We start from the raw sequence: 14,240 nt of genomic DNA on the forward strand, positions 1-14,240 counted from the left end.
TGTGTTTGTGTGTTGTGAGTGAGGCATGACATCACAAGGAGACACGGACACAAGAGCTGGAAGTTTCAAAACAAACCTTTATTGATGGTTTAAAAGGGGTTGGAAAACTCCTATCTTGCCCTATAACTAAGATGGAAATATTCTCGACCAAACAAAAAGAAAATACAGTCCTAGTCAGTCCTTAGTCCAAATAAAATGGCCTATACTAATAAACCTAATGCTTGTCCTCTTTCTAATACAATAAATGTGTAAAGAGAATGTGTAATGCAAAAAAGGAACAATCAGTCTTCAAAAGAAATGTCAGTATGGCCGAGTAAACTCCCTTCCCCATGTTTTGTAGCACTGGGTAAGGTGGCACAGTTGGATCTTGCGAAAAAAGAAAAATAGAATAACTCTATTAAGACTGGTGCTCTCAGTTTGCCCTTATAGTAGGGACCTTCCAATTCCGTGCTGTAATTACTGTATTTACGTAAAAATTCAATATAGAGAGTCTACTATAAGGGCAAACTGATAGCACCAGTCTTAATAGAGTTATTCCACTCTTCTTTTTTCACATATTTTGGTCCTTATGCTTTAGGACCTTCATCAGACTGGTAGCCCCAGGCTAAAACTTGATCAATGAATACTAAATGAATCACGATTGATTAAAACTACAGTAACAGGACGTGGTGCCCACCTTCAACCTCTTTGTGTTAACACTTGGATCTTGCGACACACTGGCTTCGGACACAAGGTTGCAGTTTGTTTTGTGGACCAGGGACCACTTTGCCTTCCACAAAAAAGTCACTAGTTTATCTGCTGGACCTCTCGGCTTTCTCTCACTCCAGCCAAGGTCACATTTTAGCTTGAAATACAGTTCAACAAAAGTTCATTTCTTTCTGGTTACCACAATTCAGTATAGGTCTCCTCCGCCAGGTTCAAACCTTTCAATCACATCCTCATTTTCTGTAAAGATTAAAGTTTGTTATCCTTGCAAGATAGACTCTTGGCCTTAATTCCCTAGAGGGGTGCATTCATTCTGGTGTGAGCGTGACAGGGGTACCCCAATATATTTAAGGAGGTAGCCCTGTAAGTTGGGCTACCTTTCACACTGCCCAACACATGTTGCATTCAGGCAAAACTGTACCTCCAATGTAAGCCAAGGCCACAGGGTACCAGGTTAACGCATCAGCAACAGGCTGGCACCAGCTGTCCAATACGACTGGGGGATCCCAAACCTCACTCAGCGGATGATCAGACCGGTTCCCACTAATACATTACTTATCTGTAGCAGTCCATGTTACACAGTGTCTAGAAACCGCGTGTCAGCCCTCAGCATCTCCAAATTGTTGCAACCATATACGAGTCTGGGGTTACACTGAATTGGGCCTTGCACAGCATCTTTAGTCTTGCCGGGTACATAGTCTTGCAGGGTACATAAGCAAGTATCTAAGACCCAGCTTGCGGTGACGTGCCTTAACGGGAACAAATGTGTTTCTTTGCTGCTGAACCAGGGGCATATAATCAGGATAAATGGTGATTGCGTAACTGCCCCTTTGCATCTTCTCGCCTTCCCATGAGAAGTGAAGGATTACTTTGCGATCTCTGCAGTTCAGGATCTGACCATTAATTGGCCTGGGGTATGACCCAGGTGGAGGTCCCTTCTGGAGAGAGTGGTGTGCTCGTTCAACTACGAAACCCTGTGACAATTTCTCAGGTCCGGCTTCTTGCAACATGTTTTCGATGTAGGTCGTTGTCTCTCAGCCTTCGGTGCCTCTGGCAGCCCCAGCACCTGTATGTTATTTCTTCAGGCTCGTCCTTCAGCATCCTCGGCCTGAATTTCTAGTATAGTATAGTGTTCCTTGATTCCAGGGCCTTCAGCCTTGAGGCTAGGTCAGAAGTGGTGGTAGCTGTGTGTTTTAGGAGTGACTCCGTTGTGGTCACCCTTTCAGCCAATCAGCGTACATCCTGCCTAAGCAATTGCATATCCACCTTAACTTCCTCTATTGTGTTTTCCAGAGATTATCTCAATGCTGCGATAACTGGCAGTATCTAATCCTCCTGGGCATCAGGCTGCGATGTTTGAGCACCTGCGTCTGGTAAGTTTGCTGTAGGTCCCAGATCCTGATGTTTGTTCTGGTTCCCAAAGGAATCCATAATTTTGCCCTTGGCTTTAGTTTTAGCAGGTGGCATGTCAGCAAATGTGCACTGTTGTAGAGTCGTGGTGCACCACACACTGCAAATGAAGGTTACAGTAATACAATACTACTAATGGCTACAAGTCTGTATGGGCAATATATAAACTCGTCTTGGGGCTATTGCGTTTATCACACAGCAGCAGGGTGTTCAGGGGGCAAGTCTATGTGTCAAAGCTATAGCTCACTGATTATATGGTAGTTAGAAACTCTCCTGACTACGGTGGTGAGGATCAACCAGTTAAATTAAGGGGCAGATTGCCATCCAGTAAAAAAGAATCCCCTCTGCACCCCTCCTTGTATGTCACAGGGCCAATAGCAGATTGTGTGTGTGGCAGTCGAGTTCCACGCTCGTGTAGTGCATCCACCATGAGCCCTGAGTGACAGCACTTCGCTGTCCATTGGTTAACAACCAGGCCCAAAATAACTCATCCGCGGGTTGGGTCTATGTGCCCAGTTGTGGGTCAGTAAGTTTATAGCAGTAGGTGCGGTGTTTGTAGCGAAACACTCCACAGCCCCAGGGTGCCTCAAGGATCGTCCCTCACCTCCACACTAACTTCAATCTGTAATGCGCCGGTATGTATCGGGAGCACCAGATCATCTATGGTGGGCCCAGTCAACTGTAGAGAACTTGCTGGGCCGCCACCTTGGGCGCCCGCGCTCTCGTTTCAGGCTCCCCAGTCCTTCGATTCCTTCAGGATGAAGGCACAGCCGAGGACAAATGAGGCATCCACCAGGAGCAGCAACTATGTGCATGAAAATCGCAGATGAAGAACCGCTTATGGATTGATAAAGGAGGATCACATTGGGAGCTCAGAAGAGATACGTCCTCACTGCATGGGCTCAGTCCACATGCCTTCATGAATTGACACCTGTATGTATCAGAATGGCTAGAAGGAACATCACCACCTTGAAATTACATGTACCATCTACTATAAAAGCATTACAAAGATTCCTAGGTTTAGCGCACTTATCATAGATGCATCCCCCGATATTTGGAAATTCTTGTCCCCTTAACACTTTTTTTTAAAAAATACGTTCTTTTCACATGGAATCAAGACACAAACCAAGCTTTTGAGCCCCTCAAAACCTTGTTTACCACGGCGCCTGTCCTACGACTCCAAGATCCAAGCTTAGCATATTTTGGGGAAACAGAGGCCTCCAATTAGGCTTTGGGAGCGATCCTTTTACAGAAAGACACAAACACTGCTTTTTGCCACCCTCTTGCCTATTACTCCAGGACCTTGAGTCCGGCAGAGAGGTATTACACCACTTTTTGGAAGGAGCCCTTAGCCATAAAAGATGCCTTCCTGAATTGGAGACACTTGTTGGAGGGAGCCAGGAACACCATAATGGTTTATACGAACCACCGTAACCTGGGATTTTTGAAAACGGCTCAAGCAATGAACCAACATCGGAACAGTTGGATACATTTCTTTTCAAGGTTCGATTCTTTGTCACATTTAAACCAGGTAGCCAAAATACCAAGGCTGACGCCTTATCTCGCGCTTATCGGGGAGCAGACTATGGATAAGAAAGGAAAAATGGGCGGAACCCTCTTTTTTGTTGGGGGCCTGACTCTGGAGGGTTGGAAGGTACAGAGATATAGAGGAAGTAGAGTCAACGGTTACCCAGGCCTAAAGCGTGACAGGGGGTTGCAATATTCCTTGCAGTGGAGCTAGGAGAATACTAGCTGGAGAAAAAGGATCACCATGGAGTATAACAAACAGGAAGGTTTATTTTAACAGGAAGACATGTTTACACAATTCTTTATGTGCCGTGGCACATAGTGTATGCATACTTGAAGTACATTTACAGGTTGCATATCGGTGAGTTAGTAATCATAAAATAGTGACAAGGTATTCCATGTATTGTTCACATTCACAATACATTTAACATTGTCGACACATAGGTTGGTGTTTCTGGTTCGGTGGGTTACAAAGGGCAGTGGCTGGATGAAATGAGGCAGCGCTGCAAGGTAGTACCGAACTGTCTTCAGGACATCAAGTCGTAGTCGGACTTGGTTAAGTAAGAAGATGTGCAAGTAAATTGACGCAATGGCGGTGGTCTTGTTTGCCCAGCTGTCGGTTAATACGGCTGGGGTGGGCAGTCTGCGATAGTCAGATGCCCAAATCTGTGCCGAATTGAAAAAGAGCTGTATCACTGCAAACTAGCCTGCAGTGATACAGCTCTTTTTCAATTCGGCACAGATTTGGGCATCTGACTATCGCAGACTGCCCACCCCAGCCGTATTAACCGACAGCTGGGCAAACAAGACCACCGCCATGGCGTCAATTTACTTGCACATGGATGACGCTCTTCTTACTTAACCAAGTCCGACTACGACTTGATGTCCTGAAGACAGATCGGTACTACCTTGCAGCGCTGCCTCATTTCATCCAGCCACTGCCCTTTGTAACCCACCGAACCAGAAACACCAACCAATGTGTCGACAATGTTAAATGTATTGTGAATGTAAACAATACATGGAATATCTTGTCACTATTTTATGATTACTAACTCACCGATATGCAACCTGTAAATGTACTTCAAGTATGCATACACTATGTGCCACGGCACATAAAGAATTGTGTAAACATATCTTCCTGTTAAAATAAACCTTCCTGTTTGTTATACTCCACGGTGATCCTTTTTCTCCAGCTAGTATTCTCCTAGCTCCACTCCAAGGAATATTCCGACCCCCTGTCACGCCTTAGGCCTGGGTAGCCGTTGACTCTACTTCCTCTATATCTCTGCAGACTATGGATATTCAGGGGATCTCTTTCATATCCCCAGAGAAAATAATTTCAGTCACGGCTTCACCGTTATCTGTGTATGAAGAAATGCCTATACTACCCAGATGAAGGAATCCTTCCTAAAAAAAAAACCTAAACCATACCGAAGAACACGGGTTATTGTTTCACGACCATCGGTTCTGGCTGCCTACCAGAGAAGGTCAACACACCATGCTGCAGTGGTGCCATGATCTCCCTGGAGCAGGACACTTTAGTATCCGGAACGACTTAGAAAAGGTACAAAGATATGTCTGTTGGGAGACACTCGAGGATGATCTCCTTGAGTACATTCACAGGTGTGAGATATGTGCCCAATCCAAGACCCTACTTGGGAAGCGTTTTGGATTATTACAACCCTTACCCCTTTCAGAGCAACCATGGCAAATCTGTTACATGGAGTTCATCATGGATCTCCCCAGCGAAGAGGGTTACACTGCGATACGAACAGTAGTGAATTCCTATACTAAAATGGCTCACTTCATAGCCCTCAAGGAAGTTTTCAGCCCCAAAACTGGCTCAATGTTTCCTGCAGAAAGTAAGCCATCTCCATGGGATACCCACCTCTACTATCACAGATGGAGGAACTCAGTTCGGGTCTACTTTTTTGGAGAGCTGTAAGCAAAGAGATGGGAGTAGGCCTGAACTTTTCATCACCTTACCATCCCGAAAGCGATGATCAGAGCGAGAGAGCCAACCAGACAATTGTTCAATATCTTAGGTTTTATCTTAGGGAATATGAACATGGATGGCCCAGTCTCTTGCCTCTAGCGGATATTTGCATATAACGATTCATATCACACCTCCATTAAGGATACCCCTTTTCATCTTGCAATTGGTGTACATCCTAGTTCCCTTCCTGAAACAAAATCAAGGACGGACTGGACAAGGTGAAACATTCATCCCAAGCCTGCAAATATGCCAACAGGAAGCGCTGACCTTCTCTGAGTTATCAGGTTACTGATCTTGTATGGTTGTCCACCAGTCACATAATTCTGCCTCGCATTACCAGATTCATCCTGTGTTCAATGTCTCTTTTGAAACCTGTTCAGGTCTCTTCCATTTATCCACGCCAGGTTAGATGCAAGCCTCTCCCAGTGGGTCCTCGGGAGGAATACAAGATCCAGAGGATCATTAACTCCCGCATCCACAGGCACAAGGTTCAGTATCTGGTCCATTGGAAGGGGGGGGGGGGGGAGAGGACCGTTCGTGGGTTCCTGTGGACGATGTCATGGCCCGAGACTCCTGCATACTTTTCATGCCAGATATCCTGGCAAACCTGGGCATTTTCTCCCTCGGACCTCAGGGGTGGGGAGGGTCCTGGGAGGGAGAAAGCCGTTAGGTTTCAGGCGCTACTCCGCCCAAATCCTCACAGGAAGGGTTCGGGCGCTGCAGCACCCGCTCCCTCATGCGGCAAGCTCATTCTTATGGGCTACCTGGTCCCCTGCCGCATAAAGGCGCCCAGGGGTCTCCATGGCAATGAGCGTCAAGGAAGACGCTTCGGGTGCTTACTGGTGATGCAGACTCAGTGTGATCACGCGGTAGTGTGCTTTACTCTAACTGTGAGGTCGCACTCCTACCTGCCGTCACCAGAAAGAGCCTATATATTAGGCTCAGAACGTCGGTACTCAGACGTTCTCACAACGGTCACAATCATGGAGCCAAGCAGCAGGTTAATGTTAGAGAATTAGGTATTTAGATTATTTAGTAAGGTTTTGTTCCTGCCAATTTGTATTCCATGCAGAAGATTAGGATAAAGGAAGACAGCAGACTATCTACAGTTACTAAAAAGGGGGTTGTGCATTTCAGGACACTTTATTGTATTTCCTATATTAAGATGGCATGTTATTAATATATCCACTTTGTAACCTTGCTACAGCTCCTGTACAGAAGTGAGAACTAGGGGGTGTGTCAAGTAGCACTCCCGCCTGGCAGGACCTTGTCCACAGTGTAGCACGTTGTTTTAACTGTGAGTGGGTTCCTGCTGGGTGTGCCGTGTATTGCCTCCGAAAGACTCCTGAGAACTCCTGGAAACCTTCCAACGCTGGCCAGCTTTGTGGCTGTAAAATGTGAGAGTGAGAGCAGAAGTGAAAGAGTAGGGAGTAAGTGGAAGATGAATGAGGGAGTGAAAGGAAGGTGACTGAGGAGAAGGTGGGGTAGGGTTGTAGTGCTGTGGCGATGGGGGTGTAGTAGTGGTAATATGTCACAGTGCAGAGCGGGAGAGTAGAAGGAGAGCAAGGAATCAGATCGAAGGGTGGAGGTAGACTATACCGAGAGGTACATCGGAGGGACATAGGAGGAAGACACAGGGAGAGTGAGGAAATAAGGAGATTGGAGTTGGAAGGGTGAGAGTAGATGGAGAAAGTGAGAGACACAGCGATAGGAACACCAGGGTGCAAAAACAAGAAGACTGAGTGGGGCTTGAGTGTCTGGAAGGCACCACTAATACCGCTAGAACTTACTGAGGTGTAGAGCATGTAAACCGAGGAAATCCCTGGGGGAGTTAAACAAATAAGGCAGTTGCCTTTAGGCCCCCACATCAAGACAAACAGAACTTAGATAGCCGGGGTTACCGGTCAGTAGATACTAACCTGGGGAGGGTTAGGGTGGAACTCTCAATCCTTCGATGAGAGAGATAGCGAGCGAGTTAGACGGCCTTTAGAACCCTTTGCCAACCAATCAATAAAAGCCCTTGAGCAGTCTTTGGAAGTTGGTGCATTATTGAGGCCACCTCTGACAATTGTTAAACTGCATGCATTTTGTGATTGTTGTTCTTATTGTGCCCTTATGATTGAACTGATGCTGGATTAATTTACTTTAATTCTTTACAGAAGTGACACTTGTATGTTGATTTTGCGCCATAAAAAATGAAGAACACTATGTCAGTGCGAGCACCAGCACCTTTTTTCTGTTAACTCCAGTTCCAACTTCCACGACTATATCCAAGACATCTTTCTTGAAGTATCCCAGTGTTGGTTTACTAAAAATAAAAGAAAAAATGTTAACAATGAAGACCAATGATCGCACGCCCAATCAGACAAGTAACCCCTGTTGGAGCCCATTCAATTGCTGTATGTAGACTGTCTACTTTCATGTGTTTGCACAGTGCATATCAGCCTGAGCTGAAAGTAATCTTGCATCCCATATTAGAACTGCCTAGAAATTGGAATAAAAGCAATACATCCCCAAGCAAAGTGGGGATTTTAGGTAATCTGTGCAGATGGAACTTTGGTAGGCAACAGCAAAATGTCTTTTCAATAGCCCATTAGCATGGCTGATGAAATCTAGCAGAGCATGTTTGTTTCCCTATAAGCTGAATCATATTTTGAGATGAGTAAATCAAGCTCTAAGGGAAAACCATGACGGTCCAAAGCAGTCTTCACCAAGCAAGATTTTGAACCATAAGCAACTGTGACGGCTAGTGGTTTAGGCACCTACTCCCCAACTACTTCTCTTGAATTTTAAACCCAGACATTACTTCATACAAGGCACATGTGCACATGTAGTGTTAGAGCAACATTTGTTTCTTTGTTTGTTTATTTTATTTATATCGCGCACCTGACCCAGAGGTAATTGGGCGCTGTTAGGACATTAATGGCTACATAGGAAAGTAACTGAGAATACAGGTAAAAATATACATATTATACACATTATACAGTCAAACAATAAAGGTCAAGGCAGTAGTACAAAGTATATACAATTTATGCAGTCACACCAAGGCCAGTGGTATCTAGGAACTGTGGCAATTATATTTTGTTGAGTAGCCAAGTGATAACATGGCTTCTGAATTTGTTGAAAGCTTGAATCATTTGTATATTGAGGGAGAGAGTTCCAATTGCTGGGCGGGTAATACCGGGAAGCTGGTGCCCCCAGCTCTTTTTAAGTTATATCTGGGTACCACCAGACATGGTCTGTTAGATGCTCTAGTGGTTCTGTTTGACACTTCCCATGTGAACTTGTCAGTGAGATAAGGGGGGGGGCTTGGTGGTTAAGCGCTTTGTGAGTAAGGCAGATGGTTTTTAGATCAATTTTATCGTGTATGGAGAGCCACTTGTGTTGCTTTCTCACTTCTGATATGTGCTCTCTTTTTCTTTAGAATGGCTTTATTGGCACCTAGGTATAGACTGTTACAGTAATCCAACTTGAATTGTATGAGCGCTCTCGCCAATGGGAGGCAACTGGTGGGGGATAGAAAGGGTCTGCAGGCTCTGATCAGTTTGCCAGTGTAGGCAGTGGCGGATGAGGTCATATTTATCTGTTTAGTTAAGTTAGATTGTGCATCGAGGTACAAATCTAATGTGTTTACATGTTTAGCTACAGGTATATTGTTCCCATCAATGAGAATACTTGTATAATGAGGGCTTAGTTTGAGCAGGTTGTTGGGTGAGCCAACTAGGAGGAACTCTGTCTTATCATCATTCAGGCAAAGGCCATGTGTGGCCATCCTTGCCTGAATGATGGTGTACACTTCGTTGATCTGTGCGACATCTATATCATAAGCTCCTGATAGGGGTAGGAGTATCTGGGTGTCGTCCGCATAATTTGTGTAGGTGACACCCAGACGGTCCAATTTGTCAAATAGTGGCTTTGTAAAAATGATATACAAAGTGGGCGAGGCGCATGATCCTTGGGGGACTCTGCATGTGATGGGAGTGGGATCAGCAGCTGCCGAAGGTGAGAACACACGTATTCTATTTGCGAGGAAGGATTGGATCCAGGAAACCGCGGAGCTGGAGAAGTGAGCTGCTGACGATAGGTGGTCACAGAGTATCGCGTGATCCACCAAATCAAACACCGCTGATAGGTCCAGAAGGAGAAGGATGGCCATCTTTCCATTATCTTTCAGATCATCGATCTGACTCTTAAGGTCAACAAGGGCGATTTCTGTGCCATGCTGAGGTCTGAAGCCAGATTGACGGGTTCCGAGTAATTTGTGAGTTTCAAGATAGTCTTGTATTTGCAGGTAGGCAATTCTATCCAAAATTTTCAGTAAAAAGGGGACTGTAGTAATCAGTCTATAGTTAGTGGGAATAGCCGGGTCGAGGGTCTGTTTCTTTTGTAGTGGTAGAACCCAGGACTGTTTGAGGTTATTTGGGACGGAGTTGCTAGCGAAGGAGGAATTTATGAGCTTAGTGATAAATGGAGCTAGGTCTCTGGCTGCATCTTTTATAATCTGGGCCGGGCAACTATCGCCCTTGCAATTGGATGGTTTGAGGGACGCAATGATTTTTTGAACTACAGGTACGGTAACATTTTTAAACATGAAGCCCGAGTTAATGTGTAAGGTAGGGGATGGTAGTGGAATGTTGACTGTGAGTTGAGATCTTTTGTCAGCTATTTTGGTCTGAAGTCCTTTAATTTTGTTGGACAGGGCATTTTGTATACTAGTGCACCAGGCTTTATCCTTACTGCATGTGTCTGTCAGGATGTTGAATAATTCTTTAGTACTGGAACTAGCTTGGGCTATTCTGTCGTAAATTTCTTTTTTAGTCTGGATTATCTTATTTTTGTAAGTGGCAGTGATGATGGCAAGGTTAGTTTTATTTTATGGTGTGGGGGAGGATTTCCATCGTAATTCCAATTTTCTTTTTGCTGTGCAGAGAATTTTTAGCTCTTGAGTAAACCACGAGTTAAGATGAGCTATAGGTTTACTTTTGCGCAGTTTTAGCGGGGCAATAGTATCAATGGCATTAGTCAGATTCATTATAGGCAGTAATCAGGATATTAGGATCAATGGTGTCTGGTACGGCATTGAGTGAGGGGGGCTACAGAGGGGAACTAAGGCTACTGCTGTGATGTTGCATTCACTTCTTGTGAGGCATGGGGGAGCAATGATGGGCTTTTTCTTTTCCGGGTTATTGATATGCATTTCAAAGGTAATAAGGTGGTGGTGGTCTGACCAAGCTAACGGAGTAGTGTCTAGTAAGGAGGTGTTACAATTGGGAACCGCCACCCAGTCAATTATCCTGCCCTTTTCATGGGTAGGCTTGGAGCTAATTTGTGTGTAGCCATGTTTTGTTAGTGCAGAGGCTAGGGAGGTGGCGTGTGAGTCACTGGGGTCATTATAACCTAGGTTGAAGTCTCCTAGAATAATGTTTTGCACCATAGGTTTAGAAATGTCAGCAGCTAGGGCGGTGATATCTTCTTCGAATAGGCCATGTTTTTTTTTGAGCAATGGATGTCATATTATGTGGGTGCAACTGTGGTGTGTCCTCCCACATGCGTTTATTGCTACCATGTAAAACAAATGGAATTGCCCGAGCTTTGTTTTGGTTAAGATAACAGTAAGGTTAAAACTAAGAAAAAGTAAAACATGAGCTTAAACTGAGAACCCAGCACTTACTCAATTGGGCAAGTTATGAGAAGCACTTTGTCACAGATAGCACATCTGTTCATGTAATACACACATGCATGGACATCATGGGATGATGTACAGTGTGGTCTTATATGCTGCTAATGTCAGGTCCGTACAGCATACATATGGTCTTGCAATGTCAACCCAAGTACAGAATATCCAAGGTTGGCGGATATGAACTACAATGCTGTCAAAACTGGAGGCGAGCATTAGGTTTCACTTTCTCCTATTGAAGCTCAATTACTAAGTGTTCAGAACTTCCAACACTAGCCATAGTACATTTCCCATAAAGGTAGAGAAATCCAGTAGTCATTAAAAGTGCATGTTATGTGGTATAGACTAACCAATAGCCAATATCTCGCTGAAAAGATCAGTCATGACATGTTCCACCCCATCCAGTTTCATTAGCAACGGTCAGCAAATACATATTTCATCCCTTGTGCTTTTTGTGGTGGTAATTGTGTGTTACTCAGTCATTGGGTGGAACAAGTGACGCTCACTTTGCTCACATAGTCTGAGAACATACCCCAGATAATATCGCGAGTAATATTGTTTTGCGCTGTGGTAGCAATATTTTCTGACTAGGGCAAGCTGCTAACTTTTGCACACTGTTGGACGCAAGGGCAGTTGCTTCCCTTGCGTCCAACAGTGTGCCCACTGCTGAGTTATTCCTGCTGCCAAATGCCAGCTATGTGTTGGGTCCAAACGCTTTAGCCATAGTGTGGAGTAGCTCCAGAGTTCTTCATAATTAAGGGTCAGTGTGGGGCATATGGCACAGTGTTGCAAGCGGCCACTGACACTCTGGGAGGGTGGACTTTCGATGTTACAATGCGTGCACTATACTGCATAACTCTGGGCTTTATTTAGGATTGAGCGGGCGCTTGCAGGGACGTAGCAGGCTGCTATCAAAGAGTTATTAGAGAAGCCCGCAGAGCATCAAAATAGCCTGAACTGGTCCATTCTTACCAGAGCATTCAAAGTGTTGGAATGCACCTTTTCAAGAAAGGAAAAGTGCATGAGCAGGCAGAAGCCTGGAACACAGTCAAAATACACACTGCCATCGCCATGACCACTGGGCCTAGAGAGATTATAGGTATGTGGGCAAGAAAAGAGAACTAAAATTACAAACCAAAGATGGCTGATTAGGTATCGTCAGATGACGAGACCCAATACAACCAAACTGTCATCCTTACACAGAGTTTTAAAAGAGCACTGGCCAATAAAATATAGCTCCCCTGCACTGGCGCCTGGATGGTTTGGAGGCTCATTTATGAGGCAATGACACAAAGAATGCTCAGAATGCCAACAAAGTACAGTGTACCGATGTCTGTAAGATACTTAAGCTCACCGTGTTCCGCCATTCCCCTAACACACAGGCTTGAAAGAAGATCTGGTTCAGCTGAGCTCAGAGGTAAGAGACGCATTCGCCAAACTAAAAAAGTCTATTCTTGGGAAAGGAAGGAGTCAACAGCCTCCAAGCACTCTGACCCAGAGGACCGGACTGACAGAAACTGAAGTGTCCCTCGACACAAGAAAACTGCGGTCTGGCAAGCCGCTTGAGTGGAAGAGAGAGAATGTGCTGTCACATACCAGGGACACAGGAGTTTACACCACTTCGTAATGTTTGACCAGGAGGAATTAGTACACTCTCAAAATGAACACCTTGCCCAGAGTTGTGAAATATAGAAATAAACTTGCATGCAAGCCCATATAGAAAGAACGCAGGGGAAGTCTTAGGACAGATGCCCAAGGCCAGCTATTGAGGCCAAGGTAACGTAGACACAAACTAGATGCCAAAATACTCACTTTCATAGGTAATTACAGCAGAGACCGTTGACCGGGCCTGTGGGTCCTCACAGGACAAGTTATTGGACGTGTTGGGGCGCAGGCCAAGATCATCAACCTAGCGGTTAAAGATATTCATGAGGCTGCAAGCCAAAAAGGCCAAAAGGGCAGTCTTTCCCCTAGGGAATGCAAACTGTGCAGTCTTCACGGAGAGGTGGATAAGACACCCTAATTAAAGATGAATTGTTTGGTAAGCCAGTTCACTGTGAAGAAGGCTCAATGGCCCTGGGACTCTTCTGCTAAGGAACTAGCAAAGTGGTGGGACCGAAAAATGCACTGGATAAAGCCCAGACATCCATAAAAAGGGGTTTTGCTACCTAAGGTCTTCTTCCAGTTAGAATAAACTGAGACCTAAGGGAAGCCCATCAAATATGGCAGGAACAAAAGACCAACACCCCCATAACCCCCACAAAACACAAGGGTGTGGTGGTTGTGGACGCTGCTGAAGGACAACCCTCAGACAACGTCAAGCCTCAAGTGGGTATCCCATGCACTGTAGATCTCCATATGGGGCGACCACATTTTCCTTGCACAAATGGGACCGGCTGCGAAGGGATGGCTGGGTATGACCAACTGTGTAAGGGATTCACAAAGTTTTTCACAAGCGCCTTGGCAGGTCAACGATCTAGCTATTATCCAGTTCTTTCCGGCAGGCTGGGCACTGCTGGGCTTAAAGGTAGAGCTACAGGGACGCAATAATGCCCACATCACAACATCCACAATCTGTTCCTCATGAACTTGTGATACATCTCATGCAGCTCATGCATATACTGCTGCTTCAAGAAGGAGCAGACTCCTGCTCGGAGATCTTCTTGACTGGGATGGCTGGATCTACAGGATGTCTACCTTTCCTTCACCATTTATGGTCCGAACTGCTACTTCCTACAAGCCTACTGAGCAGGGCCGTATTGGAATTTCAGGAGCTTGAAATTGGTGTTCTCATTGGCATCCTAGTGCTTTACAAAGATCTTGAAGCCAGTGGCAGCAGCTTACAGAGCACAGGGTGTGGATAATCATTTACCTGTACAACATGATCTTCATGTTGCAGGACAAAGATGCTGAAAGATGACATAT

The 14,240-nt window shown here is 45.2% G+C and overlaps 1 protein-coding gene across 2 annotated transcripts in view; it reads right to left on the minus strand.

The window, feature by feature from the left end:
• The window catches only part of FAM234A (family with sequence similarity 234 member A), a 1,050,028-nt gene that overhangs the window by 243,243 nt on the left and 792,545 nt on the right, over window positions 1-14,240 (minus strand). For both annotated transcript variants that reach the window (XM_069647858.1, XM_069647857.1), the window contains exon 9: window positions 7,868-7,946. In XM_069647858.1, coding sequence (XP_069503959.1) covers window positions 7,868-7,946 — 79 coding nt within the window. The remainder of the gene's footprint in view (window positions 1-7,867; window positions 7,947-14,240) is intronic.

This window comes from Ambystoma mexicanum, chromosome 2q (assembly GCF_040938575.1).
Source record: "Ambystoma mexicanum isolate Mex_15411 chromosome 2q, UKY_AmexF1_1, whole genome shotgun sequence".
Taxonomy (NCBI): Eukaryota; Metazoa; Chordata; class Amphibia; order Caudata; family Ambystomatidae; genus Ambystoma; species Ambystoma mexicanum.